Raw genomic sequence first — 26,089 nt, forward strand, 5'->3', positions numbered from 1 at the left:
GGAAATGCGGCATGCCCGGGGGAGGAGGCAGGGCCAGGGATTTGGGGAACAGGCGGAGTTGGGGCGGAGCCAGGGGCAGGGGGCATGAAAAAAAGCAGGGGCAGCCAAAAAATGTTTTTCGCTTGGGACAGCAAAAATCCTAGACCCAGCCCTGCCTCCCCCTTCAGTAATTTAAACAATTTCCCAGGTCTTTGGAGCCTCTTGTTCCATTCATAAGTGCTGAAACTAGGAGTGCTGAAGGTGCTGCTGCACCCCCTGGCTTGAAGTGGTTTCCATTATATACAGGGGTTACAGTTTGGTTCAGTTGCTCTCCATACCTCCACAATACAAATTGTTCCAGCACCCATGGAACTTCCATTGCTGATGGCCCCCCTCCCTTTGCAGTATAGGAGCTGTGTTTTCAGGATGCTGTGTGTCTGACTGATTGCTTATTTGGGGTCAGGAAGGACTTTTTCCCATTAGGGCCAAACTTGCAGAGGCCTACTGTGTTTTGTCACCTTCCTGGCAGCATCTATGAGGCATAGCTCCATGATGAGGAATAAGACTTTAAAATACCATTAGTAACTCGTGGGATTGTTTAGCTTGTCATAGCTTAGAGACTAACCAATTTATTTGTTAGTCTCTAAGGTGCCACAAGTTCTCCTTTTCTTTTTGCGAATACAGACTAACACGGCTGCTACTCTGAAACTTGTCATAGCTTGAGGCCAGTGTTCAGTGTGGATAAAGGTCATGCCCAGAGGTAAAGAGAGACCTGGTATTTCACTAGTGGGCCTTATGCCTATGGGAGGAAGGGAATCCTGACATCTTCACAGACCTCTGGTTCCCTTTGTTCCCCATGCAGGAAGGAGAATGAAACTATTCAGAAGAATGAACTGAATTCTAGAGGTAGGCCAGGGAGGGTCTACTCACAGTTATGGGTTATATGGTAGGAGTCTTCAATATAAAGCCCTGGTTGCAGGGCCGTCCTTACCCATACGCAAAGCATGCAGCTGCGTAGGGCACCAGGAACTAGTGGCTCCAGCCCCTGCTCCAGCTCTTCCCCATGGCCCTGCCCCTGCTCTGCCCACCCGCCTCCCCCAGGACTCACCAGCGGCATGGCTGAAGCCAGGTTGCTGCACTCCCGCTGCCAATGAGTGCAGGCCCAGCCCCGCCCCCACTCCCCTGAGCCCTGCAGCTGGGCTGGGCCTGCACTCACCAGTTGTGGGAGTGCAGGGACCCGGCCTCAGCCATGCCGCCAGTGAGTGCTGGGGGGTGGTTTCCCCTGTCCCCAAGCCAGCCCCAGCCCCCCCCCCGCCCCACGGAGGCCTGGGGCCCCACACACACCCAGAGGGGGGCTGCATAGGGGCCCAGAATTGCTAGGGATGGCCCTGCCTGGCTGGAATAATTTAGTTGGGGATTGGTCCTGCTTTGAGCAGGGGGTTGGACTAGATGACCTCCTAAAGTCCCTTCCAACCCTGATGTTCTATGATTCTGTGAACCCACTTTACTGATCCAGTCAAATGCCTAGTATGAGACAGTTGGGGGAGGCACGGCAGAGGTATCTCCTTCCCATAGTTAAGCTAACAAAATTCCAACCTGCCACATAGACATAGGAATGAATTTGTTTCCCTTCAACTGCATATCCTGATGAAGACCCTCATCTGGTGGTATACAAGCTTTTATACAGAAGTTCACATGGTTTCGTGCCCTGCTGGATAAGTGCCTAACAGAGGGACTTTAACAGATCCTCAGGAAAGCATTTCCATAGTCAGTCCTTGAAACAAGGAAGTCTTGGCCCCTGCCTCATTCACATGGAATTTTGGGACAGAGAACAAAGACAAGCCGCCACCTGACCTCAGCTGTTTTGGAGAGTCATGCAGGAGACATGTCATGCAAATACCTCAAGCCTAGATTATTAAAAAGAGTTTTCTTTTGACTTATGAGCACAGCCTCAGTTCAAACTGCAATAGAAAAAAACCAATTTACTTCACGTAAACCAGCCAGCTGGTGGAATATGCATTGAAAGTAACAGTATAAATAACTTACTTTAGAAATCCTTGAATGTTATGAAAAGCAGGATGGAATTAAAGAAATATGGTTACTTGCCATTCTCAGAAATTTATTACTAGTACATTGTTTATTTTAATTTTCACTGCATTCAGATGTGTGTAATAAACCTTTACACACATGTGATAGTTGTTTATAATGTGTTTTGTACAATTAAAAAAAAGTCAAACAGAAATAATACAAATTCAATAGTCATTCCAGTAGAAGGAAGCTTATACCTGCAGGACCCTGCATCTTCAGGATCTCTGCTAGGAACATCAGAAGCTAAAACATAATGCATTCATTTCCATAGAAATGGGCTCAATATTATTTCATTGAGACAGACTCTGACCTAAAATACCCATCACAATTTGAAAAAAAGTTCTTGGCTCACATAGGTTAGGAAATACAAAAATAATATTGAAAGAGGTGTAATGAAGATGCTGAATGAGGGTGCAACTTGCATAGGGATAACTGAACTGTGAAGTGACATCATACTAGGTTTGCCCCTTTTGCTACAACATTAATACAGCTGTCAGTGGAAAGGTACAGTACCCGGACAAAATGCTAGCGTAATAGCACTTGCTATCAGATAAAAGTATGATCCCATTTACCCAGTTCATGCTTAATCAAAACTCCCAGTTAATTAAACAAAGTCACATCCTCCTGCACCCCAGTGGCAATGCACACCAAGCATGTTTTCCAACACTTAGTGAAAACCCTGGTTTTCAAAAGGCATTCAGTATATCTAGAGAAACAGAATTATACTTGCATCCGATGAAGTGAGCTGTAGCTCACGAAAGCTTATGCTCAAATAAATTGGTTAGTCTCTAAGGTGCCACAAGTACTCCTTTTTGCGAATACAGACTAACACGGCTGCTACTCTGAAACCAGAATTATACTACAGATTCAAACTTCATTCCTGGGATTCTCATGCTATGTACCTCCAGGCTGCAAATGTCAAGCAAGTGGTCTTTGCTTTTCATTTCCAGATTTAATCTAAAAGATTCTGGATTAGGCCAGAGGCTGGCCTTTCTTGATTTAAGGGTCTGTGTGTGCCCAGCATGGGCTCTGAATGAGTTAATATGGACCTCAGAAGCCAAATCAACATATCAAACTGCATCTGCAGAGTGGGCCAGTAGGAACTGGGGAGCCTGTTAGTGTTCGAAAGAATAAAGCATTTGTTTTGAGCTGCCTAGCGGAAAGGGTCATACAGCTTGCCTATTCTTTCAAACATTAACGGTCCTTTCTGTAATTCAGATGTCTGGAAAAAACAAAGAAGTATTGCCCGTATAAGTAGTGGTTAATAGTGTTGTGCCTCTCTTAGGACAGGTCTGCACTACAGAATTACTTCGGTATAACCACGTTGCTCAGGGATATGAAAAATCCATACCCCGAGCAATGTAGTTATACTGATGTAAGCACTGGTTAAGCAGCATTATGTCAGCAGGAGAGTTACTCTCACCGACATATCTACTGCCTCTTGTGGAGGTGGATTAACTCCAACGGGAGAGCACTCCTGTCAACATAGAGCATCTCCATTAAAGCACAATAGCCGCATCAGTGCGAACTGTGCCAATGCCGTGTTTTAAGTGTAGACCTGCCCTTAGAGTGCACTTATTCTACACAGAACTAAAGACAACTCCCCTATTACTAATAGACTTCCATTGGCCCTTCCATCCAAAAGGAGGGACCCTAAGCTACAAATGTGTTGTGACAATCAGAGGCCAGACACCCCAAGGGGAGAACAGAAGGTTTAACACCCCCCCAAAAAAAAGCAGTTAAACCAACTGACTGCATACAATGTTATTGTACTAACAAATATATCAAGTGAGGTCTTTTGTGCAAGCTTGTAATGCTCTGAACTTGACCATTATGACATATGTATACAGATTGTCATTTTACATTTTGTGTATTTAGAAAACTGCTCAATCTGTGCTACAACTTCAGCTACACCTCTCAGCAGGGTGGTGAGCAGTCAAGCAGGAAGGGGCACCTACCAAGCCAGCTGTTCACATCCAACTGGCTTCAGGTAACTATCCCCATTGTCCAGCCCAGGAAGAGACATTAATGGAAAGACACTGAGATAATTTGACATTGAAAAGAAGATCCCAGCTTCCAAGTTGGGGGGAATTTCCCACTTTGACTAACCACAAGTCACCAGGGACAAAGAGAAAAAAAAAATAAGTCTTTTAAAAGCAGGCTTGGAACTGAAGTTTAGCCGGAACCTGGGGGACAGTCTCAAAGTGGCAGGCTGTCTGTGAATGCTGAATGCCTCCTATAGCTGGGGGGTATGCTAGGAAAGACAATAAGTGACTTATTAGAAATATGAAAACTTAAGCCTGATGTTGCATCTTTATATTTATTTTCTGTGTAACTTGTGCTTCCCCTTAATTAAAAAAAACAAAACAAAGATGAAATGGTAAGTACGCTTTATTTTTATCCCAAGCAGATGTCTGGTGTGCAAACAGTGCAGAGCATGTGTGCCAAAGGGAGCTGATAACGGTGGTGCTGGTTTCATGCCTTCAGAGTTGACATACCAGAGGAGAACGGTCCAAGTGTCTTTCAGGAAAAGAATAAGCAGGCCTGAGAACCACAACACCAAATATACTTGACCCTTCCCTGTGCCCTACCCACCTATTCTTTTTCCCTCCATGCACATCCCCAATCTGCTGCCTCTTTAGTTGTAGTGAGACTGCTGTTCTCTGTCTGTTGAGCACTCTCCTATGGGGGTGCCATGGGCAAGCTCTTTCCTGGGCCCAGCTGGAGAGATGCCTTTAGATAAATGCACAAGAGAGAAAACTCAACTGAGCTTCAACAAAACAACGAAACTGGCTATGCACCTAATGTTGTCAAAAGAACAAACTGAAAGAAGAGATTTTTTCCATTAAACTCCTGCAGTCACAGTAATCTGTAATACAACAAACCTTGAAACAATAATAGGTACATCGCTTTCAGATGAAGACAGTTTACATGTTGATGGGATCTCTTTAAAGAAGGGCTACAGTAAAGAAAAAAATAGACGAATTTGGCAAACATCCCCTCCAAACCCCCAGAGCCCAGTATTTTAAGTGGATTGTACACTCTCAATCCTCACATGCCTATAAGCAAAATAATAAGGAGTACAATACTGGTTCAGTCTGATTGCTGACCATTTAGGTCAGCAACTACCTGAAATCAATGTTGCCTTTGGTGCTACATATATTATTCAACAAAGTTTATTATGAAGCCTACTTGGGTAGTTCACAAATGGCATGTCACAGAGTGCATCCCAGCTTTATGATTCAGTAATCTTTATAACCTAAAAAGCCTACAAAAAATATTTCTTGTAGGCCATCAGCCTATTCAATCTGACAGTACAGTGCTTGTGAATTAGGCAAAAAATGCAACACTCATCAACTGAGCTTTTACCTATAAAAAGACACAAAGGTGCAGATATGATCTAGATTGGACCACTTTCACAGACTGCATCTAGCATTGTGGCCCATCTTTTACAGATTATGCAATAAAGAGAAGTAAAAAAAAAATGCAACTCTGCATAAAACTAAGTGTCATTCCCTCCCCCCCCCCACCAGTAACATTGCCAAGCAGAGATGGGGGCGGGGGAAGTGAGGACAGCCAGCTTCATCAATATTACTGTACATGCTCAGTACAATCCAAGCAGCAAATCTGGGAGGAGCATGACCCTGCATTTCCCCCCACCACCCATGTATCACCTCTTGTGCCCAGTGCGGACTTTTTAAAGTGATTAAGTGCATATGCATATAGTTACAATAAAACAAATGTAATTGCTGGGGAAAAGATTGTCTAATCCTTTGGAGGAATTTATTGCAGATAACTTTCACAGTTGCATCTATCACACACAGTAAATGGAATTAGAGGACTAAAATGTATCAGACTTGGCATCCATGCACAATTACCTCCTGATTTACCTACATGCTGGGGGAAAAGTTTTAGATTAAAGAGAAATCAAGGCTTAAAGTGAAGAATAAGAAAACTATTAAAAGAACAGGCTAAAGATTTATGAACAAATGAATCTGGAAGTCTGATAGTGACTTATGTCGCTGTCTGTTAGTGCACCTATTATATGTAAAGGCAATAAGTAACCTGGAACATTCTGCACTCAACACTTGAAGGAATATAACACAATGGAAGCTATACTAAGGAATAAATTCAGAGAGATTAACAAACATTCGCTATAGTGAAATAATGATGATTTTTCATAACTTTCTTTTAAGATTAATGTTGATCTGTAATCTGTAATGGAAGATACTAACTTCAGACAGAATCAAAGCCTTAGAATGTTTATTTTATTTATTCATTATTGGTGACCAAGAATAAATTAGCATTGTTTTGAATTAGCCTTGTGGTCATACTCTGCATTGCCCTCAGAAACTACTTTTAGGGGAACTGCCAAAGGAAACTATTGTAGAGTCATCTAGAAAAAAAAATATGTTTCTGTTCTGCTCAGGACCCACCTTCTACCTCCCTCATAACCTTTACCTTTATTCAGATACACACATCCACCACAAGTGAAGTCACTACATAAGATCTGCACAAAGAAATTCAACAGGTTGTTTCTATTTCAATCAACATTAGAGCATTTTTACTTCCAGGGACAAAGGTTTGGATCCTCCAAGAGACTGAGCAACCTCAACTGCCTTTGAAGACAAGTGACTCCTCAAAGGGCTGTAACACAAACATTTTTAAGTACCAGTGTAAAATAATCAGGGGTCAGCAATGTGTCCATGGTAAAAATGTTGAGGTCCGTGGTAATTTTTCAAGAAACATTGAATGACATAACCCCCCCACACACAATGTCCATCACTAAGTATGGTAACTTTGTCAAGTATCCGTCACAGAACATGGTGGTGCCAACCCCTGAAAATAATTCTATTTGACAAGAGTATGAGGGCCTGATCCAAAGCCTGTTCACAGAGGCCACACATGGAGGGGCACACCGGGTCACGTGTGTCCGTCCTGTCCCCACCCCTCAGATTCACTGCTTGGCTTTTACTGAGAATGCTCAGTAACATCTGCTGATGCTGCTGCCCTCACTATCGACAGGCACAGGTCATCTCTGCCTGTTGAAGTCAATGCGGGAGGGGAGGGTCTTTTATTGAATTCAACAGGCTATAGATCAGGCCCTAAGGAAGGATCATGTTCTAACAGTCAGCAGGAGCAGAACAACAAGTGAACAGTATAGCGCTGTGACAAGAAGTTTGCTCTGCAGTAGTGACAAATTTTGAAAGAAAGTGATGTGCTGACATGGCTGTGCTACATATAACTGACTAGATGTATCATCAGGTAACCGCCTCTTGCGCACCCCCTCAGGGCAGCCCTGCCTCAGTTTCCCCCTTCATGGCGTTTCTTCGATAACTCTCAACCCTGTTGTCCTTTCACACCCCTTTTCAGGTTCTGGTTTATTAAATTAACAAACATTCAAGATGTCAAATCCATCCATCTACCTCATCATCAGGTCACTCTGAGGCCTTTCCTGCCTATAGTCTCACTCCTCAAGTCCCAGGTTTCCTCTTCTGGAGCCTACTCACTCCCAGCAACCTCTGTACTCCATTGTAGTCTCACTAGGAATCCCCCCCTCTCTGTACCTGACTGCTGCTCTTCATAAGGGAATCAGCTGATCCCTGCTCAGGTGTGTCCCCTTAGTAACTAGGGTTGGCTGGCCTTAGCCCTCAAAGGGGCAAGCTACCTTGTTACAAAAAGCAAGTGCCGCTACAGCTGTGCATCAAGAAAAAAGGAAAGAGGATATTTCCTATTCCTAGCCTTATAAAGATAGTACAAGTGCCTTTAAAAAAAAAGTAGCCACATACAAAATCATCTATTGGAATTCTGTCTAGGTTTTTTTCAACAAGGTGTTTTCTATCGCATAGGTGTAAAATAGAAAAAGAAGTTTCTTGTTTACGTGTAAACTCAGCTGTATGTGATAAAGATTTTCTCTTTAAGTGGTGAACACTTTTGGAATAACCCTAGATTTTAGAGTGCGACTCTGCTTATACTTAACAGGCTCAATTTATAGATTTGCTGGAGTTTTGTTTAACCATTGGGTCTATGTTTCTGTTGTCAAAAAAAAAACCCTATCAATTTAAAATAATGATTGTACAATACACAATAATGAAATGGCAGGGATATTAGGGACGGTCAAACAAACAGAACATGGCACAGAATGTAAAGTCTTCTAGGTTCAGATAACTAGACTTATCTACAGATCTCAAGATCCTTCCTTTCCCCTCTGTCCATCAACTGCAACAGGCTCAATTTCTTCCTTCCATGTGACATTTTATACACTGGAGCTCTACTTGTGACCGCTCTCTCCCTTCTATATTTACACATTCATTGGGTAACACTGAATAAGGGTTTCAGTGGAACAGATTATATTAGGTACAATAAAGTGTCCTGCATTTGTGAGAATAGAGGAGGCTAAGTGAATTGGACTATTCCTGAGCCAGTATTGCGTATACACAGGTACAGAAGACTGAAATACAGTTTTCCCATCATTAGGTAGGAGTAAAATGAACCCTTCCCTTGTTTCTCTCCTCTTATGAATGTCCATGATATTTTTGCAGTGCTAAAATACCTGAATTATCAATGGTTCCAACAGCTTCTCCACTGTAAATGTCTGGATCTGAAGATCCTGAGGATCAATTTTCAATGTAACACTTGGCACTGCTGCTGACATGTCACCTGTATACAAAACCAAGATACAACAGTAAATAACAATAATTGGGACAGCAAGACTCATGCTGGTATAGACCGAGGTACTTGGATATGTGGAATGAGGATCAGGGCCTAGGCTACTACGGCACGTGTGTCAACATAATATTCCTAACAAATTGTAGAAAGAATGTTAACTGTTTAGCACCTAGAAAAGTGGTTCCCAAACTGGGGTTTGCACAATGTTACAGGGGAGTTGCCAGAAAAATTTCCCTAATGGCAGCCAGAGGAACCTGGGCATGGGAGGCAGCAGGTGGGACCCAGTTGCAGGGCAGACAGTCCAAACCCAGGAGCACTGAGCAGGCAGCCAAGCCCCAGTCAGTGAGCGGGCCGGCAGCCCGAACCCGCAGCAGTTGGGGCAGGCAGCCCGAGCCCTGCCCCTGTCAGTGAGGGGGCCGGTAGCCTGAGCCCTAGTGGTCAGCATCGGGTTGGCAGCCCAGGCCCCACAGAGCTGGGCAGTTGGGGCTGGCAGCCCAAGCCCTGGCGGTCAGCGGGGACCGGCAGCCCGAGCTCAGTGGAGCGCTGAGCGGGCAGCCCGAGCCACAGTCAACGGGGTCCAGCAGCCCGAGCCCTGCAGAGTGCAGAGCCGGAAGCCCAGACCCCGGTGCGGGTCAGCAGCCTGAACTCTGTGGTGGGCAAGGCTACAGCTAGGACCCCAGGCGCGCAGGTGGCAGCTTGGACCCCTGTCCTTGGCAAAGAGGGAAAGTTGGGCGGCATGAAGGGCAGATTGAGCAGGGGCCATGCTGTACATAGGGGGGTGGTCCAGGCTAAAAATCGTGGGGCACCCCCGTTGGGACAGCTCTGGTGGCGGAAGAAAAGGCGTTTGCATGCCAAACCAGCTGGAACGACATTGTAGCCAATGTAGCAGCGTTAAGGTGCCTCAGTAATTCAATACTAAGTCATTCTCTCTGGAGTGCTGTTTTGCTTCAGTGAGACGTGAGTGAATCTTCTCATTTTCTAATTTGTTAGTTGTTAGCATTCTCTGGGTTATTTTTATTAGAATTTTTGAACACAACTTCAATGGATAAGTGGCTGAAAAAGGAAGGTGTAAAGATGCAAGAATCAGCTAGTGTTTCCTCAAGTCCATACTGTGGAAAATCTTAGTCTAATGATCATGATGGTCCTGTGAAATCACTTACAAAGAAAAGAAAATATGACAATGATTATATAAAATATGGCTTTACATGCATTGGTGATCAAGAACATCCAAAACCACCATGCATAATTTGTGGTGATGTTCTAGCAAACAGCATCCCCAAACCTTCTCTACTTCAGCGCCATTTAGAAATTAGACATCCTGCACAACTCAACTAGCCTGTTGATTTTTTCAAGAGAAAATTAGCTGAGAGGAAAAGTGAGATTACCAGTTTTATATCCAAAGCAAGTAATGATAATGAAAATGCATTTGAAGCATCATACCACATGAGAAAGCATCAAAAACCCGTACCATAGCAGAGAGCTTGATTGGTCCATGTATTAAAAAAAAAGACATAGTTCATTGCATACTTGGAGAAAAGGCTGCAAAAAGGATTGACATGATACCTTTGTCCAATAATACCTTGTCACGAAGAATTAATGACATGTCAAATAATGTAGAGACTACAATTGTACAGAGTGAAAAATAGTCCATATTATACTATACAGTTGGATGAATCAACTGATGTAGCTAATCTAGCTATTTTGCTACTGTTTGTACATTATGTGAATGAAGGTATGGTCAAAGACAACTTGTTTTGCCAACCACTGGAAGAACGTACAACTGGAAAAGATATCTTCAATCTGACTAATGCATATTTTCAAGTAAAGGAAATAGATTGGTCTCGTTGCCTAGGCATTTGCACTGATGGGGCCACATCAATGACAGGGAAGCATACTGGATTTGTAGCACAAACAAAAAAGGTTCCATCAAAAGTCTCTTGGACTCATTGCAGTATCCATAGACAAGCCCTCGCAACAAAACGCATACCTGAGGGACATACGGAAGTGCTGGACAATGCAGTGAAAATGGTAAATTTCATAAAATCACAGCAAACAAATTCCAGAATATTTCACATACTTTGTGAAGAAATGGGTAGTATACACAATTGTCTGTTGACCCATACCAAAGTTAGATGGCTTTCATGGGGCAAAATCCCTGTGCGCTTGTTTGAGCTTAGAATGGAAATCCTAGGGGTTTTTTTCCCCCAACAGCCACTCTTTCCACCTTGCCAGCTGTATAGAAAATAATATCTGGCTCCAGAGCCTAGCTTATTTAGCAGATATTTTCTCAAGAATTAATGACCTACATTTAGCTCTTCAAGGTCTCAATATAACAGTTTTCAATGTGCAAGAGCGAGCTGAATCCATGATAAAGAAGTTGAAGTTCTGGGAAAGTTGTTTGGAAAATAGTCAAACTGAGTGTTTCAGTAATCTGCCAGAAAGTCATGAAGAACACAAACTTCAGTTGGATCAGTGCACTAAAACTAATATAATTGCACACCTAAAAGGACTTTGCACAACTTCAGGGAATACTTTCCAGCTATGTCAGGCAATAATGACTAGATTCGCAACCCTTTTGATAATACCACTTTCTCAACACAGATATTGAACACTGAGGAAAAAGAGAAATTGATTGAGATCTCCTGTGATTACAAACTGAAAAGGAGTTTCAGAAATCTGTCATTAATCAACTTTTGGCTGAGTTTAAGAAACAAGTACCCCCTTCTGGCAGAAAAAGCTACTACAGCTTTGTTCCTATTTTCAACAACATACTTATGCGAGAAAGCATTTTCCTCGTATGCATATGTGAAAACCAAATACAGAAACAGACTTGATGCCGAACCAAACCTTAGACTTTATCTTTCTCCAGTGGTTCTGGACTTCTAAGTGCTATGCAGAGCAAAGCAAGCACATCCATCGCACTGAGGAAATTTAAACTTAAATCCCTGGAAATACTCATTTTTACAAGGGGGTTCATGAGATTTCACAATTTAGTGAAAGGGGTTCGCAGTTTGTTAAAGTTTGGGAACCACTGACCTAGAAGATACATTAAACACACCTTTGCAAAGTATATTTAACCAGTAAAGGCTTCTAATACAGAAATAACCGATGATGGTCTTTTATAAAACAGGACTTATTATAACTGCTGTATATTTCAATAGTAAAATACTGTGGTTATGCAGTCTAGGGTGACAATGCATCTCCTTGTGGTTAACCTAGCACTGATTTAACGTAAGACAGTAAACTCAGGGTTTCTAGTGAAAAAATGTGTTTAAGTTGCCTATAACAACATGTTAGTTGCTCATATTTCCCTCCCCGTGTAATGAAGAAAATATTAGCTTAAGTTGTGTTGATAATGATGATTGAAGAGTTAAGGTTAGAGGCACATTATGGTTGCACCATTCTCAGTAAAGGTTACATAAGTAGCAAGTTTACTGCTTAATTACTAGTCTATCACATTTGCAGCTAGTCGTGGGTTCTAGTATATTCAATTGTATAGGAGTAGAAGTCTTTACAATACTATTCCTGACTAAAGAAAACTTCCTACTTTTTTGTCTAGCACTTATAGCAAGAATTATAGACTATGAAATAAATTTAAGTATTTTGGTATTGCCCAAAAAATCCTGAGGCAGCCTTAAAACAAGAAAATTGGGTTATTTGATTTGAATGTTGCAACTCCATTATATGTAAAGATACAACACAGTATGCATCGTATAGGATTACCACCACACTTAAGGTCTGCTGTCAGGCCCCAGTTCAGGAAACCATTTGAGCACATGCTTAACTTTAAGCATATGTTTAAATCCCATTGATTTTAGTGTGACTTAAGCACATGCTTAAAACCAAATACATCTTTAAGTGCCCTCCTTGAGTATCCTAAAACAGGAGGTAATAACTGTGCCAAAGCCCATGTTATATAGGTTAAAGTTGCCTCTAAGAGAAACTGGGGAGGACATTAGTCCCCACTATAAAATGGAGAAGGCTACTTCTTGTGGGAGTTAATACCTGTCAAGACATCTGTTGACATGATCATGAGCACTAAAACATCAGCTGTCTCCCTTCCCCATTCCCATATTATTTTATTATTTATATTCACATAGCAATTGGGACCACTAGTCTTGGACCATGACCCTAGAGTGCTAAGTGCTGTACAAACATGGAACAAAAAAAAGTTGTCCCCATCCCATACAGCATACAATCGAAGCATGAAAGATTGTGCTACCTAAAATCTTCTGGCAACCCTATAGGGAACAAATATCAAAACCAGCCACATCTAAAAGGTATTGCTCTCCAGTAGGACAGAATAAAACACTCATCTTTCATCTTTATTAACTCAGCAAAAGCTCATGTGAATCTACATCTAGATTGACTTTAATAGGGCCTGGATGTAAATGAAAGTTTTACCACAGAGTCAAATGGGGCCAGGATTTCAGCCCTGGACTTTAAATTAGAAACAAAACTGGCTTTGGCATGACAGCCATAAGAATCGCAAAAGCCAGGATTTCACATTAACATTGTCCCGAGGACACCACTTTACCCAATGTCTGTGTTAAAAAAAAACTATTAAATCTATTTCTTTATTTGCATCCTTATCACTATCAAAATTTATGCCATTGAAAAGATGGATCAATTCAATACAGAACAATAGGCAACAACCATTGCTGGAGGCCCTTTGTTAAAATAATTTGTAGTAGAATCAGGATATTCTTCTGTTCTGGTGCAACTCTTGTTGTTCCATTAAAGTTACATTGGCCCCCTAAATTTTTGGTTCATATCTGCTATTTGAAAATTTATGAGAATGAATGACAACTTTCAAAGACTACAAAAGCTGCACAAAGAGCAAACAATTTATTTCATCCATCCTCCCAGCTTTTGTAAAGTTTTCTTATCCCATTTTCATCTCAGTTTTTTCCATCTCCATAAACCTGAAATTGGCTATACTGTATATGCTGAAAAACGAGGTCATTTAGATGATCCTCATTTTTTTGCATAGTTATTCACTGTCAGTTAACTTAACACTTAGAAAATATTGAAAAAACTATTTTTTCTTCTAAACCAAGAACAATTCAGCAGGAAAGAAGTTATCTATAAGCTTCTCACCTATTCTCATATTCTAGGCATTTTCTAGTCTTCACTGTGACAAAGTAGACTCTCTGCATCTTCTGTCCAATGGAGGTAGCAAGGGAACATGATGGTTTAGTACAATGGTGCTGAACCTAAGTCATGAATGCTTGAAATAGCAGGATTCCTGTTCTGGTGGCACATCCCCAAATAGACTTCCATAGTCTGGGAGGGACTGATATACCTGCAGTTATGTAGCTATGAAATCAAGATGCCTTTCAATTTGGTAGTGAACCTTTATATTTCTAAGCACTCTCTCTGTACAGACATCAGAGAGACTTTTCAGAGTTTAGACTACCAGAGGAGATACCTACTATGTACACCCTCACTGACTTCACTTTTGTTCTTTCTTGTTCTGCTGCTGTTAAATCTATAATAAGAGATTCCACTGACTGCAAAAATCTGTTTGCTCTTCATGTATTGAAAAAAAAAAATACCCAAGTGCATAATGCTCTGACCCCAGAGTGGATGTCCAATGTTAAAGATGGGGCTATCACAAGCCAAGGTGGAAGGAAGTACAGATACAACAGGCATCCACAAAGGTGCTGGCTGTCAACCTGTCACTTTATTTTGGGGCACTAATGCTCAGAAAAGGTTCCCCCATCACAATATAAATAAGAAATACAAAACTTCAAAACTTGCCTAGCATGCATGTAAGTTACACACTGCTGCTAAATTAGGGTTATTTCTGTCAACATTTGCAAGAAATTTAACAGTAACCTGGAAAAATAAATTTCCATTCAGACAGTCACACATCCATTTTGCATTAGGACATCTCATGCAAGCTCTAAATATTAATGCAAGGTCCTTTTTGACATATTGGTATGAAAGCTAATTCTAATATCAATGAGTTTATGGTTTCCAGAAACGTATTATCAGCTAGCCAGCCATGCATGTCCACTTCTGAATTAGATTCCACATCTGAACCTACATTTGATACCTATTTAATGCTTCTTAAGCTGCCACTCCATGATAAACAAACAAGATTGGCTTTGTATAGAAGTGGAGCCCTTGGTCCAGCCTGACCATTGAAGTCAATGGGTTCTTTCCACTGTCTGAGAAAACCAGATTCTTCTGCTGTTTTAGCATCACAGAATAGTAACAATTTCACACCCTTAAAAGGCCTGTTTTCTTCAACCTACTGAAATTCACCTTTTTTTTTTTAGGGGGGATGGCAGGAGGTACGTCATTGACCTGGCTTTCTGAAGTATCTAGCCAAAATGTCAACTGCATTTTCATTTTAAATTAAATGACCCAGTCCACTTATTATGCACAATGCCCCTGGGTTTTGCTTTGCAGCTTTGAATTTAGTTCCAAGGTTACTTTCCCAAAATTGGAAGTCCAACTTGAAGACCACCACAGCTGTTGCCAAGAAAGAATTCAGAATAAAATTAACATTGTCCATTTGCAAGTCTGCATATCAGTTGCAAGGGGAAGCACCTCATGCTTCTATTGTCAGTTTGAAGAAATCACTGGAAGATTTTTTGGTTTCTTTTCTCTTTAGACATACTCATGATTTAAGTTGTTACTAGTGGAGTCACCTTAACTCAGTCAAAATGTGACAACACTCCTTAACTCCAAAAATACAAAAATAAAAAGCACTCACTCCTTGCCTGTTTGACAGCATGCTGCAGCCCCCTTCACACTTACTCTCCTATAACAAATACCCAAAGTGAAAGATGACTTCGTCATATTTTGCATATTCCTTGACAGGTTGGAGACTGTTGTAAACATCCTAATTTTATTATCCCACCACTTGTTCTCATCTTCTTGAAGATCAGTTTGATCCAAAACCTTGGTTCTGAACAGTCTTCTTAGGGCATGTTACAAACCAGACTCAAGTTTTGAAGCTGAGAACCATCTCTATTTGTTGTTGCAACCCCTTGCTACTACCAGTTTGTCTAATAAACAGACATACTTATTGACTGCTTAGAGTCAGATCAAATCCGTATTAAGGCAATGGTCGTCCTCCCACTGCCTTCAGCAAGCTCTAGGTCTGGACTTTATATTGTTAAAATTAGTGGGAAATGTGTGGCAAAATTCCCAGCACTGCTCTGAAAATCTCAATCATATATTCTAAACTACAATAAAACAACTGAACACTTTGACGTTTCTGGAAAGTAGTATTTTGTAGCATGCCTCTTTCTTACAAGAAGGAATTCCCCTAAAGGTGGCTTCGATAACTGCAAAATCTTAACAAGCTAGAACTAGGGTTGCCAATTTAGGTTGGACATGTTCCTGGAGGTTTCATCACATGACAATCTTTAATAAAAAAATAATTTTTAATTCCTGGAGACTCCAGGGCAATCCTGGAGGCTTGGCAACCCTAGTTAGTACAGTTTTCACAGTATTACTTACAAGCTATTTTGAATCCTCAGCTGGAGTGACCCACAGAAGCATTCATAACATTCTATGTTTTCGCTATCATTTTTATGTTATTAATTATCAGTATTCTTGTGGATTAGAAACATATCAAGGCAATAAAGAGGAAAGTATAGAAGCAATCAGGGAAAAGACTTAAGATATTTCTGATATTTGTAACTTCAGGAGAACCGTCTGTGCTTGTAGCTGGAGCTATATTGCCTCTTTGCTAATCAAACAACTTTCCCAGGTGTGAATTTCTTGAGAACCACTGGGATCACAGCCCATTGTTTAATAAAAACAAAATATCTACTCTAGTATAGCATGCCCTTTGGACACAGTAAGGCTCTAGGTTATAAGATACTTTGATGCAAGGCTGCTATAGTTTGGAACTTAGATATATTAATCTATACAGAAGTCAATTTCACCAGTGTATTGCAATATCTTAGAACACTAGACAGGACTTTCAGGTGTCATGGAGATAGAGTATTTCAGCCTCAATGGAACAATAACCTGCACTCATACACAACGGTATACTTTAAGCTAAGTGCTAATTTTTGTTGTGTCTTTTTATTACGAACTATGTCTAAACTGACAATGTTCAGCATTTCAGTGAATAAAAGAATGGGGGGGGGGTTGTAAATAAAGAAAAGTAAGAAAGTTTTCTGCAGCCTGAAGTAAAATTCAACTATAAAAATTATAATTGTTAAACAAACTCTAAGTACAATGGGTACTCTAAATTAAATAAAATAATGACAGAAAGTGGCTCCAAAAATACAGCTAACCTTTCTAATATATAATCATTAGAATTTTGTTTACTGCTAAAATCACTAATTGTACTTACAAGATAATAACATAACTCACCTATTCCAAAACAAACAGTCCACATTCAGGCACTAAAGCAACTGTCTAAACACCAGAAAAATTGCTTAGAACTTCAGTACAACTATCATGGCTCATGGTGCATCTGCAAGCTAATGGCCTGACAAGTGCTCTAGTGTATTTCAGGATGACTGACAGGGCACAGTGGCTGCTGGTGGGGGTAGGGCATCCTTAAAGCTACATACTAAAGTAGAAATATGTCAGATATAATTAAAAACAGAACAGTGCCTTTCTAATTTATTTTGAACAACGAAAGGATATGGAATATATTTTTGCCATGACTTCTGGTGTATATCCTGAATCACTATTCTTTCTTTTTCCATACAGTCTGGTTATATGACCACCTCTGTCTCAATGCCATGACTCAGACTTTCAAACTGGACAGCAAAGGAATTCATAAAGATATTAACACATTTGTAGGCTCAATTATTTTTCCCTTTCTCTGTCATATGGCATCCCATGGGATGCATCTGGTTCATAAAATATACTTGCCTTATGCCTACTTTTATAAAGAAAGAGACTCTACAAGGAAACACTACTGAGCTTAAATCTTATACCAGTTTCACCAACAGCAAAGTAATCTGGCTGGGATGCATTCTTAATGACTATCATGTGCTTTCCTTTTTAAACCTTGAGATTGTTCTCCTGAATGGATCTTTATTTCCTAGAATTTGTACCCTGAACTGATGTTCATCTTCTAACACCTGGCTAGCCATTCTCAGCTCAGAAATGAATGAGATTTAGTAGGAGACATCACAGTTCCATCCATCAGACACCAGAGGTTGCTTGCTGAAAGCATTATACTTGCTAAATGTCATTCCTGTAAATATAGGAGATTCCTACGGGCTATAGTCCTCTAAAGAAAGGAAAACAAGAGACTGGGGAAAAGCACATGAAACATCGGATCCCTCAAAAAGATGAAGCCTGGCAGGGGCATATTTAATAAGATATGTTTTATTTTACTAATTAGCTCTTAATTTTAAGATTTTTATACATAGCATCATCCACTGATGTCAGCACAGCTTTGGGAACAACATTTGTTAGTCCTTCTGCTACACAATCAGCACAGCAAACAAGTCGTATTTTAGAGAAGCCAAAAAAATAACTTCAGTGGAACTATACCTATTTACACCACACAAGGATTGGTCCATTTAACATTGTCTGTTCAATCTGCTATCTTGCCTATACCAATGGCCAATATCAGATATTTCAGGGGAAGGTGAAAAACTCCATATTCCATCTAGCCAATTAATCAATGCCATACATAAAAAGTATTACATCCAAAAAGCATTACATTTGGTTACTCCTTGTCATTAGCAAGAGTTGCCTTCTAGTCAGATGGGCTATCTCAAAGAGAGCACAACAAAATGTGTGTCAGAGGCTTGAGGAAGGTCTCAATGCAGATACCCGTTAATAAAAAAAATATTGTCTTATGTCAAAATCTAATAGTGTATAATCACACTGTTAATGGAATGATAGTATTTTAAAAGTTCCACCAACCCTACCAACAAGCTTGCAGTGATGCACCCATGGTTACTGTACATTGCACCATAACAAGATACAAATCGCATACCAAAAAAAGTAAAAAACCTAACAAAACTAAGGGGCGGGGCGAAATAAGGTATCTACACAAAGGGTGAAATCCTGGCTCCACTGAAGTCAGTCAGTGAAATTTTTGCTTACTAGCATTTTACATGTTCAAAGAACAGCTCCAGCTGACTTCAGTTGCAGTTGTGAGTACTCAGCACCCCTGCAAATGTAGTCCTAGATGTCTTATACGGTTACCCAGAAAATGAGAATCACATAATTAGTGGTCAGCTATGAAAAATGGGGTTTAGATGCATCATACAGGAACTCTGGGACAGAGACAGGAATAGAATGCTACCCCGGAGAATTTAATTCAACTGCCTTAACTATTCATAGATTCCAAGGCCTGAAGAGACAATTATGATAGTCTAGGTTGTCCTCCTGTATAACACATGCCAGAGAACCCCCCCAAAATAATTCCTCAACCATATATCTTTTAGAAAAAGGCAATCATGATTTTAAAATGGTTAGCGATGAAGAATCCATCTTAGTAAATTGCCCTCACTGGCAAAAAATTATGCCTTTTATCCAGTCTGCATTTCTCTATCTTCAACTTCTAGCCATTGGATGGTGTTAGACCTTTCTCTGCTACATTGAAAAGCCCATTATTAAATATTTGTTCCCCACATAGGCACTTAGACTAATCAAGTCATCCCTTAACTTTCTCATTGTTAAGCTCCTTGAGGCTATTTGGCTTAAACTATCACTATAAGGTATGTTTTCTAATCCTTTAATAGTTCTTGTGACTCTTCTCTGAAAACTCTCTAATTTATCAACATCCTTCTTGAATTGTTGGCAGACAGTATTCCAGCAGTGGTTGAACCAGTGCAAAATACAGAAGTAAAATAACCTCTGTATTCCTACTCAAAATTTGCCTATTTATGTATGCAGGAATAGATTAGCTCTATTGGCCACAGCATAAATTTGGGAGCTTATTTTCATCTGATTATTCACCATGATCCCCAAATCTTTTTCAAAGTGCCCACTTCCCAGGATAGGATCCCCCACTCTGCAAATATGGGCTACATTCTTTGTTCCTAGAGGTGGACATTTACCCATATTGAAAGTCATATTCGTTCCTTGCACCCAATTTCCCAAGCTTATCAGTTCACTCTGTATCAGGGACCTGTCCTCTTCATTATTCACCACTCCCCCAATTTTGGGGTCATCCGTGATGATGTTATGTTTTCTTTCGGATCACTGATAAAAATGTTAAATAATCTAGGGCACAAAACTGATCCCTGAAGGATTCCGCTGGAAACACATCTACTCAGTAAAAATTCCCTGTTTACAATTATATTTGAGACCTATCAGTGAGCCTGTTTTTAATCCATTTAATGTGTGCCATGTTAATTTTATATCATTCTAGAAAAAAGTCTAAATTTATTATGTCAGTACTATTACATTCATCAACCAAATTTATAAACTCAGCAAATTATAAGTTAGACAGGATCAGTTTTCCATAAGCCCATATTGATTTGTATTAGTTATATTATCTTCTAATTTTTCATTAATTGAGTCCCATATCAGCCTCTCCATTATCTTGCCCAGGATAGATATCAAGCCTATAATTACCTGGGTCATACTGTTTACCATTTCTAAAAATTGGCATATTAGTTTTCTTCCAGTCTTCTGGAACTTCCCCACTACTGCAAAACTTACTGGAGCGGGAAAAAAACCAAACATTAATAGTCCAGCAAGTTCCTCAGCCAGCTCTTTTAGAACTCTTGGATGCAAGTTGTCAACCTGCTAATTTTAAAATGTCTAACTTTAGTAGCTGTTGTTTAACATCCTTCAGAGACACTAGCAGAATGGAAAGAGTGTTACTATCATAATGAGATGAGACTATATAATTATTTCCCCCCCTCCAAAAAAAACAAATATTTATTGAACACTTCTGCCTTTTCTGCATTATTGATAATTCTACCATTTCCATCTAGTAGTGGATCAATATCATTGTCAGGATTCTTCTGGTTCCTAATATATTTTAAAACTCCTTATTGTCCTTATCACTGTTGGCCATAGATTTCTCCTTGTGTCCCTTTGCTTCCTTTATCAATTTTCTATAAATTGTAATTTATGGTTTAATATTAAATTACTATCAACTTCCTCTTTCTTCTATTTGTCATATAGTTCTTACTCAGCCTTTAATGTCCCAAATTTTACTGAGTTGATCAAAAAGAAATGTTCACAAGAACTCAATTTGAAATCATCATATTCCTTGGTTTATTGAGCTATCAAATTTCATTGAGTTACAGTCTTGTAGCCTAGTAGCAGCTCCCTCAGTTGGGAATTATGGTGAAGGGTGAGTCTGCAAGCCACAAAAATATATTACCTACTTTTGAGTTTTCATGTTGTGGACATGAATGTATTCTCATTTCTGACCTTTAGCCAAGTATTGCTGACTTCTGATGGTAATAAGCATTTCAAGGAGAATGAAGCCCCACCTTTCATTTCAATATACATTCTTCTGCATGCATCCAAGTAATATGTTCAACTTCGGGTTTAACTTTCACATACTCCTATACCTATTTCAAAGCTTCTCTATTACATCATTTCTAATAAAGTAAGCTAATGTCACCTTTTCCCTTAGGTAAACTGTGTCAATACATTGCATGTCAAGATGCAGGAATTAACAGTGAGTTGTGAAATCCAGTCTGTGTTGTATTTATTACTACACGATGATAATCCTACAGTCTACCCAGTTACAGAGTTTTTGGCTTTGAGCTTGTCTATCAGTTTCTGAGCAGCAACCAAGAGCATTCCCAATGAGCCCAAAGAGTACATCGTGATCCTGATGCGGAAATCCTTACTCAGGCCAGCCTTCCCCTGAAGTATAACCATAAGAATCTGTGATCTTGGTTCTGCCACAGTTACACTGATATTACAAGCATAACTGCATTGAAGTCAATAGAGTTATGCTGGATATATACCAATGTATCTAAGAGATGCTTTAATAGTTGTATTCATAATGTTTTCCCCAGACACACAGATTATGGTCTAGGAACTTTTTAAACCAGAACTGAGCAAATAACTGATTTTTCAATTCAGTGGCCAAACCAAAAAAAAAAAAATCCCCAAAAAATGTGTTTTGTGTCAATCCAAAACCAAAATTTCAGTTTTTCCCCCTCAAACAAAACAAAATTATTTTGAGTCAAACAAAACATTGCTTAATCGAAAAAAAAAAGTTGATGGTTTTATTCCTGGATTTTTTTTCAAATCCTTTGATTGTTTTTTTTTTAAATCTAACTAAACTTTGAACTGAAACATTTTGAAATTAAACATAAAAACAAAATGGTTCCATTTTAAAATTTTGTTTTTTCTTTTTTAAGCCAAAGCTATTTTCAAATTGTCAGTCCAAAATTGTAATGTTTGGCAAATAAGATATTTGTCTAAAATAAGTTCACCCAGCTCTACTTTTCAGTAGCAATATTTGAGCTGTTTAAGTAACCTTTGCCTCGAAGAAAGAAGTATGGAGTGACATGGGGACAATACGCATTCAAGAAGCGGTATGCATTGGCTCCTTTTGTACTCATGAAGTCTTTCACTTTCAAAGACTCTCATTGAAATGAACCGGCCTGTTATTTTTCACTACATGTATTAGGTTTGGGTACTGATCAAATGCTCCACACTTTCTTGGGTGCTAGGTGGTTTTTGGATGGCTGGTTGTACTGTGCTGGTGACAGTATACAGAGGATGTTTGCATCCAAGCCTCCCTTTTTATTTTTATTTTTTAAAGATAAGTGTTCTGATCTTTAACAAGGACTAGAGAGAATGCTTAAAGGAAGTTCAAGTTGACCTTGTACTAAACATAGCTTATTCTTCACCTCAACAAAAATCACATGACATGTGTTTGCTACAGTAACATACGATGTAACATTAACTTGAAACTCAGAGGAGGAAGGAGTCTTTAAACATTCTTTTTATGAAATTATCACCACACATCTTTTTATTATGGTTGCTAGCTTTTACACTGTGATGTTATTCCCAGTTTAGTAAACATATCTTCATCGTAATCCATTGTAATGAATTAAAAAATCACGTTTTTCATTCTCCTTGTACAGCTGCTATTCTTCACAATAGATTTCCTTGTGTTTCACATTCATGGGCTACAGTAGGCTATTTCTTTGTCAAGTGCCAGTTTTGCATGATCTAGCATCAGATTGATCTAGTCTTTAAAGGTTTACACTTTGACCACTGCATTTACCAGAGTTCCAAGTAATTTAACTATTAAACATTCCCACTGCACACACACTAAACCAAAACCAAGGAGTTCTAGGTGAGCACTTGTTAATTTTAAATTTTTGACTGGGCTGTACAGGAGGAGGAGGAGGAAGTGGTTTCAATACACCTCACCCATTTGCACCCTTCACAGAAATTGGGCACGGTTCTCTTAAAAGACATGGGCACTTCCCCTGGCAAGTGCTCCCAGGGTGATAGCTACCTAAATGAGAAGGGGAGGGGCAGAGTAAAAGCAGAGCCATAATCCACAATAACCAATCAGCACAACTAATTGGGTGAAATGGGAAGGGTGCATGCTGAACCCCTGGAAAGGGTGGCAGTGCGCTTGTGATTTCAGGATCCTCCAAAACAAGTTCTGGCTGGGTCTGGCAGAATTCTCCCTAGGGCTCCTAGTGCAGCATGGCCCTTCAGCTCCTCTTTCAACCCAGGCAATGGCTTCAAAAAGCCTTCCTGTTTTGAGCCACGTTGTGTTTTCTTTAGATACAATAGCACTTCTTGTTTCTTCTCTTTGTTGAATTAACATGATCACTGTGCTATATTGAAAATGTTATCAAAATAACAAGCTATCACTTTACATTACAAGTGTTTTTCTGGTCCTGCTTGCAGGCTAGTGGGTTCTGCGGGGAGTGTGTGATCTGGGTCTTCAGCAGTCAGTCCGCAAAGACCCAGTCTAAAGTAAGGGTGGATTGAGTTGCCTAACTGCTTTAGGGAACTCTCTGCTTTGTCTCTCTATCTTTTTGGTCCTGGAGTCTAAGAAATAAAGGAGCATTACCTTACAGAAAGAGTATTTTATGTTTTTATCTAGCTTCTGTTTGTATGCAGTGAACGTAAATCACCACTTCCAAATCCTGCCACATATATTTAAATAAATGATTGCTGATCATTGTTGCTTTCCATAGGAGTTGGATTGGGCCCTCACTAATTAATTGGGTGACAAAAGGAGCATTCAGATCTGCCATTTCACACTTCTTCCTCTAAAAATCTAAATAAATTAAGAATATCCAAAGTGCCCAATCCCTTCAGAGATTTTTCCTTCCCTAAAGGGGCATCTACAGGCACAATTCTTCACTGTTGTAAGAGTTTGTGGCTTACACCAAGGGCGAATTTGGCACTCCAATCTTTTAAAAAATACCCAAAATAGAATAAGAAAAATATTCCAGTGCACACAACACTTGAACTAGAATCCATTCTAGAGAACTTTCTTAATGTGTACAAATAATGCAGGTGTTTTCTGAAGTGTGCAGATTGGCTTTTAATAGTCTGCTCTTATTACTATTTTGGAAACAGCGCCTTCTATATTTAAATATCTAAAGTATAAATTATCTTATAAAAACTGCCTTGTGCAATGATTCAATATTTTAAATCCTATTTTAAACTCACTAATTTACATAAGCCTCCCCTGTGCTGGAAGCAACTTCCAGCAAAGTATCAATAAGGGCAGCCTTACTAAAGAACAGCATTCATACAATATCTTATCTTCCCTTGTACAATATTGTGATATGCTTTTTATAGCTGGAAAATATATGACTGCATTGCACAACCCTGGCTAGTGGCTTCAAGTGACAAGATTATGGTGATTTCTTGTATCTATGGAACCAGCATGAAAATGCATGTTTACAAGTAAGAAACATACTTTTTAGGTTTCAGAGTAACAGCCGTGTTAGTCTGTATTCGCAAAAAGAAAAGGAGTACTTGTGGCACCTTAGAGACTAACCAATTTATTAGAGTATAAGCTTTCGTGAGCTACAGCTCACTTCATCAGATGCATATCGTGGAAACTGCAGCAGACTTTATATATACACAGAGAATATGAACCAATACCTCCTCCCACCCCACTGTCCTGCTGGTAATAGCTTATCTAAAGTGATCATCAGGTGGGCCATTTCCAGCACAACTGACAACTTGTTACTGAAAATACCTCTTTGAAAAAGCCCAGGCTAGTTCCTGTAAAACCTGCGAACACTGTCGATAAGCTTTTAGAGTAGTGGCCGTGTTAGTCTGTATCCGCAAAAAGAAAAGGAGTACTTGTGGCACCTTAGAAACTAACAAATTTATTTGAGCATAAGCTTTTGTGAGCTACAGCTAACTTCATCGGATGCATGCAGTGGAAAATACAGTGCTTTTACAGTCTCATTCAAAGCCCACTGAAGTCAATGGAAAAACTCCCATTGATGTTAGTGGGGTTTGGATTGGGGCTTTAAGGAAGATCCTTAGAATCAGTTTTCCCTCTTCTATTTTCAAACAGCTGATCTGCACATAAATACACAAATTAAAGTCACAGGAACCACATAGCATGAGAGATCAAAGAAAAAGAGCAAAAGTGATAGGTAGGAGACCCATAACAGACATTGTAATTGAAACTCATGTCACATATTACAGCAATGTGCAGACTAAAATTTCATCCAGATCAGGCCCTGTAATATATATCGTCCACATGCCAGACAACTCCAATAATACCTACATACGATGACAAACTCCAAAGTGGGAGATGTACACAGAAGGGCTGTTAGGAATTAAATTATAAAAGTTTAATTTGCTTTATTAAATTTTGTTTATACAACCAAATTTCAGTTTATTAATTTTTTTTGTTTTCCCTGTTTTGCCCCTCTGATTCTGTGCCTTCCTCTTGTAATCCACCTTTCTGTTCCCTCCTGCAACTCCTTCACCTTCTTGGTCCTATTCTCTTTCTTGCTGGATTCCTTCCTCTTTCTTTCCACCCCATTTATCTATCTGTCCCCTTGAGAATATGAAACAGCAGCACGTAGTCACTCCAGGAGTCAAAGATCCTACTTTTTGAATATTAGCCTTCCCACTTCATGTGCTTTAATGGTAAGTACATTTGGATGCAGTGTGATTATTTAACAGCTATTCTATTATAGGTAAGGCACAGTCTGATCCACTTAAAATGCACTTCTGATTAAGACAATTCTGAAGTTGCCTTGTTAAGCCCATACTGCAGCTCCCTGGGTTACTGGCACATTAGAGTTGGGACTTCGGAAATCTCCATCTTCAAATTAGATAGGAACTATTGTCATTCAAGAAGAATGTTTAATTCTAGACCAGTCTTGGAGATACTCTGGCCATGGAGGAATGGTTTGTTCAGTGTAAGCACATAGATAAAACCTTTTACTGAGTTCTGATCCAGTCACAGATGAGCACT

At 39.8% G+C, this 26,089-nt stretch overlaps 1 protein-coding gene across 1 annotated transcript in view; it reads right to left on the minus strand.

Moving 5' to 3' along the window:
* Positions 1 to 8,722, minus strand: part of CTNNA3 (catenin alpha 3) — a 928,894-nt gene extending 920,172 nt beyond the window's left edge. The window contains exon 1 of the mRNA XM_073353443.1: positions 8,621 to 8,722. Within this exon, the coding sequence (XP_073209544.1) occupies positions 8,621 to 8,722 (102 nt within the window). The remainder of the gene's footprint in view (positions 1 to 8,620) is intronic.
* Between the last annotated feature and the right edge of the window lie 17,367 nt (positions 8,723 to 26,089).

Source organism: Lepidochelys kempii, chromosome 7 (genome assembly GCF_965140265.1).
Source record: "Lepidochelys kempii isolate rLepKem1 chromosome 7, rLepKem1.hap2, whole genome shotgun sequence".
Lineage (NCBI taxonomy): Eukaryota > Metazoa > Chordata > Testudines > Cheloniidae > Lepidochelys > Lepidochelys kempii.